General features: G+C 39.9%; 1 protein-coding gene across 1 annotated transcript; it reads right to left on the bottom strand.

The window, feature by feature from the left end:
• Positions 1-4,690: 4,690 nt before the first annotated feature.
• Positions 4,691-6,438, bottom strand: LOC118662031 (importin subunit alpha-1-like). Its single transcript, XM_036320644.1, is given in 2 exon segments — positions 4,691-5,210; positions 5,212-6,438. Coding segments are annotated over 2 exon segments (1,590 nt in total). The 5' UTR covers positions 6,424-6,438; the 3' UTR covers positions 4,691-4,832.
• Positions 6,439-6,666: the final 228 nt, after the last annotated feature.

The following is a 6,666-nucleotide window of genomic DNA, read 5'->3' as shown; positions in this document are numbered from 1 at the left end:
TTGAAAACTGATCACATGATGATTTTCTAAGGCCCATTTTAACTAGTTATACCTTTACAATCCAACTAAAATATTTGGAGCACTCTAAAAGGGAGAAAGCAAATGATCAGACATCTCAGTGTTTATCTGAGAGCCTTGATACTGATTTAACTCAAGAAAAACATTTTAGAAGGCCATGATTGAACTCTTTATTGAACTCTTTGTTGAAATAGCATCAACAAATTGTTGAACAAAGCCTGGTGATGCAGAATAAGAAGTGGGAGGCTTGGAATTCCGGATCAAAATTCCAGCTCTATGTCTTGCTTAGCTGTGAGCAAATTACATATTTCCTCTTAAAGGTGCAGTTTCCTCATCTATAAAATAAGGAAACTACATGCATAGTGCCGGTGTTGCGGTAAAAACGAGATAAGGCTAATGCATGCAATGAACTTGTGAACTCCCTGCATACAATATGAGTTCAATAAATGATAGCAATTAGAAAAGAGAACAAGTCTAATATGCAGCTAAAATGCTTTGGGATTTAATATCTGGCGGGGGAGTGTGGGTGGGAAGTACCAATTAACTAAAGACTTTGTATACATAGATGCATAATCTATGGATACAGACAATAGAGTTGTGAAGGCCTGGGGTGGGGGTGGGGGGCAGGGTAGAGGGGGCCAATGGGGGAAAAAGGAGGACATATGTAATACTTTCAACAATAAAGATTTTTAAAAATTTGCTCTTTTACAGGAAGTAGGTCACCGAATTATTATTCTTTTGGTGGAGAGCGGATGAGTTCAAAGCAAATTTCTGGTTCATCAAATGCCCTAAGACAACTCTAGGAAAGGGAGGTTTTTGCCCTCCTTTGCAAGGTCAGCCTCTTTTTATTCCCTTCCCCCCCAATTCCTCCCCACTCCCACACCCACTTCTCCTTTATACTTTTTGTTACTTCATAGCTTTTCCCTAGAGCCTGTGTTTTATGCTTTCTTTTCCACCCATCCAGGAAAAATAGCTTATCTGGTGATATTTCTCATTCACTAAAGAAAGTGCTAAGTCCAACAGCTATAGAGTCTGAAGAGCTGACACTTCTCCCGTCACGAGAGACACTGGCTAAATAGCCATCACGCTAACTTTAAGTATAGATTATTATTATTATTGGGCTTTCAGCACCTTGGCTGAGTGCCCAGCATGTCCTTGCTAAGTCAGGGTCACAAAAAAAAGGCCAATTTTCTGCCACAACTCAATAGGACATGGGGTCTGCAGGATGAATATGGCCTCAGCATTTGGAATCCTGAAATAATGGCACTCCAAATTAAATTAAAAATGGGTTCGATTGCTTTTCAGTCAGAGGCACTGCTATTACCCTGTACCTTTCTTCTTGCTCCTTCCCCAAATCCTGATTGATTTCACTGCTGCTGGATCTGATAACATCTGTCCCATTGTTCGGAGGAATTTTAGATGCTCACAAAGACTAATGAATTAATGGAGGGAGGTTGGAGACACCGAAAATGAGGTGACTTCAATATATATGCACACACATCCCTAACAGGCTTTGCTGCTGTGGTGGACACTTTCCTTGATCAAACCGGAGCAGAATTCTTGTTCAGTAGTCACTTTCTAGGTGAATGTGTTTAGTCAGGACATGAGACCAATGGCCCTTGGGCGACTCAGCTCATTTGCCCCACAGTGACCACCATGCCCACACAAACCATTTTGATAATTAAATTCCCAGAAAACCTGTTCTGAATCACCCAATAATTGACTAACTTTGTATTTGGATGCCCTTGCTGACGAGCATGAAGAACTACACAACAATGCTTCCAGTTTCACCATGGCTTTATTACATTATTGGACCACCAGGGACCTGGTACACCCCAGGGGGAATACTTTGCAATTCAATTAACCTACAGACATTTAGCTTAAGGAGTCATAAATAATGGAACAATACTCCCCTTCCCCTTATTTGTCTCTTATGGAGAATTACAACTACTGCTAATATAATAATAGAAATCTCAAATAAAGTTATACAGCCAGGGGGGTGCTCAGAAAATGAGGAGCGTGAAGAGAGAAGCTACAGAGGGTGAGTTGGGCCGTCTGAACACTAGACACAGTGAAATGGGGTTCTCCTTTGCTTTCAGCTACTAACCTGGAGACAGGGAAGAGGGAATTATCTGCTTTCATGGGTAGGATTTCAGGAGCCTCAGGAAGGACTCTGGCAGCCTCCTTATTATCCAGCACACCGAGCCTTTAACCAGAAACAAAGCCATTCTTTTCTATTGTTACATAAAAGGCTTGGAATGTGAAATCTCCCTGGTGAGGCTGGGGATGAGGTAAGCTCATTACCAAGGAGAGGCAAATGACTGATGTCACATCCTCTCATGAGAGCTGATTTTGATGATGAAAAGAGGAGAGAAAAGCCTGGGCTTAAAGAGGCATGGGGAGGGAAACAGGGTCCAGGGTTTGTCATGCTTCACAGTTTCACCTACGGCTGTTTTGGGGAAATATCCCTCCATCAAGAAGGCTACTGGTATGCGTTCAGTTTTTACTGTGTGCCAGGTTCTGTGAGAGGTACTTTCCCTCACAGTGTTTCATAATTATCACACCATTGCTGCAGAACAAGAGTCTCAGATCCCCTTTGCTAGAGAAGAAATTGAAGCTGGTATGAATAAATTCATTCATTCCAGACCACCTGGCTTCTAAATGGCAGAGCAAGGATAGGATTCAAGGTCAGCCGGATTCCAAAACCCACCATGAGAGCTCATAATAGAGCTTGATCTTAAGTTTGGGGATAATGTTTTTTTTCTAAAATACAAACCAAGTCAAAATTTTGCTATTAACCTTGAAGCATTTTGGTGAAAGGAATCAGAAGGAGTAAGTCCATTTTATAGGTGAGATTGAAAATGCTTCTACTGCAAAGGAGAAAGTACTAGCATTCAGTGTTCTGATGCTGTACCCAATTGCCTATTTGACCTCTTCCTTTGAGTCTCCCTAAGGAATCTTACTCAATCTGTGAAAAGCTGAACCCTTCATCTTTGATCAGCCCATGACCCATACCCCTTTCCTGCCCTAACCTATTCCCTCTAATATATTTCCTTCTTGATCACTGGATACCATCACCTTTAGTCACTTAAGGCAGGAATCTAGAAGTCCTGTAGTTCTCGCTCTATTGTGTCTCCTTATCTGCCCCCCAAGTCTAATCAATCCAACTGAGTATACTTTCCCAATTTCTCTCAAAGCAGTTTCCCTTTCTCCATTTCCTTGGTTCGTGCCCCAGTGATTTATCCTCTGTGGTAATGCTATAATCCTAAATGAACTGGCCACTCTGCATCCTACCCTTGCATGCTTCCCAGTCATGCTCAAATTGATGACAGATTGTTTTCTCTAAAACCCAAAGCCTGGCACATAGAAAATGCTGAATTAATGAGTGATAAACAACAAATTAAAAACAAGTCTACTCTCAAGGACAAATATTAGAATAGCAACAAATCAACTAGAAAATATACAAGCCTTTATACTCCTTTAACTTGAGGTTAGATATATACACAGTGAGATATAAATCTTAAGTGTAAAGTTCCATCAGTTTTATCAAAATACACACCAATGTAAACAGCACCTCAATCAAGATTTAGAACATTTCCATCATACTGGAAATTTCCTTCAGGCCTTTCCCTGGTGATTATTGATACTGAGCATTTTTTTCACAAGCTTAGTGGCCTTTCATATATCTGCTTTTGTAAAATTCTGTTCATGTTTTTGCCTATTTTTAAATTTGAATGTAATTGTGGGTTTATAGGGGATTTTTATAAGGATGCGACTTTTGTCAGTTAAAATTAATACGGATATATTTTTCCAGGCTTGCGTTTCACTTACTGAATTATAGTGTTTGAAAAGGAGAACAATTTGAATTTTGATGAAGTCCATCTGATCTTTTTTTTTCTTTTATGGTTGGTGCTTTTTGTGTCTTGTCTAAAGTCTTTGCTGACTCCAGGATTCAATGATACTCCTGTTTCCTTCTAGAAATGTGAAATTGTAGGTGTTATAAATTATAGTCATTGAAAATTAATTTTGAGTGTGGTGAGAGGCAGGGGAATGTCACAGTTCTGTTTTTCTTTTTGTTTTCCCATGTGGAAATCCAGCAGCATTTGTTGAAAATACTTTCTTTCCTTGTTGAATTGCCTTGCTGCCTCTGTTGAAATCAGCTGATTTTGTGTGTGTCTATGTCTGGACTCTGTTACATTCTACTATCCTGATATCAATCTCACTGTTGATTAATTTACTTTATAGGAAGTTTTAAAACTGGTAGTGCAAGTTCTACTCAAACTTGTTTGAACTACTCTACGTCCTTTGGATTGTCTTATATATTAAAAAATATTTTTCTTACCAATTTTCACAAAGAAAATCCAATTGAGACTTTGAGATTGCATAGAAGCTTTAGATTTGGTTGAGGAGAATTAACATCTTAACTACAGTGATTTTCCCAATCCATGAGCAATGATATATTTTCCATTTCTGTATGTTTTACTTATTTTCTCATAGGTATAAGTCTTCCACTTTTTATTAAATTTATTGTTAGCTGTTTGATATTTTTTATGCCATTTAAAATATTTTTTTGGTGGAATTTAATCTTTATTTACAGGAGACTGCAAGATATGAAATTCCACATAGAAGAAACTCACTGAGAGTAGAAGCTTCATACAGTATATACAGTTTGGAACTGTTCAAGTATAGATTCGTTGTAAAAAGTGCTACAATAACAAACCACATTTAAAAAGAGTTCTTAGTAGAGAAACAGTAAGACGTACTTATACCAAACATAGTACACAACAAACAACTTTATGCCTCAGTTGTACAATCTAAAAGTTAAAGGTCCCAGGAGTGCCATCCTGAACTTGGAATGTATAACCTTCAGAAGTAGTTTCTGGCACAACATTTTGATCTTCCTCTTCCTCTACAGAAAAATATTTCTCAATCAAGTTTAGTGACGCTTTGTACACCAACTCATTTTCATGGTTTTGTAGAGCTTCAATTTTGTCCAAACCACCACATTCTTCAATCATTATACTTAGTTTCTCAGTTTCACCTAGTTTCTCAGCAGCCTGAAATATATTTGAAATGGCATCCAGAATAACCAGAATAATTTTGGTATCTTTCGCAGTTAAGAGGTTCATCAGTGGTTCTATTATGCCACAATGAACGAGGTATACAATTTGTTCAACTGTTCCACCACTTGTTATAGTTGGTCACAGCCCATACAGCTTCCTTTTGTGTCTTAAAGTCTGCCTTAGAAAGAACAACAATGAGGAATGGGACTAATCCATGATTCACAACTTGCTGTATCTGGTCCTGGCGGCCAGCTGTGATGTTTGACATTGTCCATGTAGCTTCCTTCTGAATATTAGTTTTGGAGTTCATTAGTAGGCTGGGAAAGATGGCAAGTGCTCCTGCATCTATTACAACCTGCGTCTGTTCATCTGTCCCAGTGACAATATTTCCTATCGCTCTTAGCGCAGGAGTCACAATTGGCAATTCAGTAGCTCCTAGGAGCTTCACAAGTTGGGGCACAACTCCTGTTTTCACAACCATTTCAATCCGTTCATTTGGACCATCAGTAAGGTAGGAAATGGCCCAGCAGCTATCTGCTAATACTTCTGGATCATCATGATGCAGGAGACGAACTAAGGTAGGAAGAATCTGCTCAACCGCATCTAAAGGGGGTACAGGATTCTTGTTGCGACAAAGGTTTGAAAGTGTCCAGGTCAGATTACGTAAGTAACCACATGCTAAAGATGACATATCAGGAACTGCAAGAAGAGTCAACAGTGGGTCAACTGCACCATACTTGATAACCAAGTCTCGGAAAGCTGAACCATCACCTGCAATATTTCCTAGAGCCCATACGGCTTGTTCACTGATGTGAACGTGGGGAGATGCCAACAGAGAAATGAATGCTGGAATAGCACCTCCATCTACTACAGCCTTGGTCTGTTCCGAAGTCCCGGAAGCAATGTTAGTGAGGGCCCAAGCAGATTCAAACTGGATGGGACTACAATCAGTTCTGCCCAAGAAGGACACAAATTTTGGGATCAAACCAGCCCGGATTATGTTGTCTATGGGTGGCTGTTTTTCCCTAGAAAGCAGTTTCTTTGCAGCCTGAGTAGCTTGGAGCTGGCTTTCCAAATTGTTGCTATTTATGCCTTTGACAATGTCCTCAACAGACCAATTTACAGTGCCCTGGTTGTTGCGGTTTTCCTGCAGTGGAGACGTAGCATCATCGGGAAAGGAGCTCACATTTCTCCTTTCCAGCATCTGGTCATCCTTCTTAGCTTTCCTCAGCTCCACATTAACTTCTATTCGGCACCGCCTCATTTCTGTACTGTCTTTCCCCTTGTTCTTGAATCTGTTAAGGCGGGCAGCTGGCGAATTAGCATTCTCGTTGGTGGACATGGTTATGAGACAAAGGGAGAAGCTCCACATGGCCGCTCAGGCTTTCACAGGAGACCGTGAGCGCAGGACGGGCTGCGGTTCGGTTGCTCCGAGAACGTCGACAGCGGCTCAGCTCTCAGACTGTGTGTCCATTTGAAATATTTTTTAAATTTTATTTTCCAACAGAATATTTTATCTTGAATATTTTACATAAACAATCATGTAAATATATGAATCAACTTAGTTTTGCTTTTTTCTGTTTCA

Source organism: Myotis myotis, unplaced genomic scaffold (genome assembly GCF_014108235.1).
Source record: "Myotis myotis isolate mMyoMyo1 unplaced genomic scaffold, mMyoMyo1.p scaffold_m19_p_8, whole genome shotgun sequence".
NCBI classification, from domain to species: domain Eukaryota; kingdom Metazoa; phylum Chordata; class Mammalia; order Chiroptera; family Vespertilionidae; genus Myotis; species Myotis myotis.
This window is presented reverse-complemented; position numbering and strand designations above follow the sequence as displayed.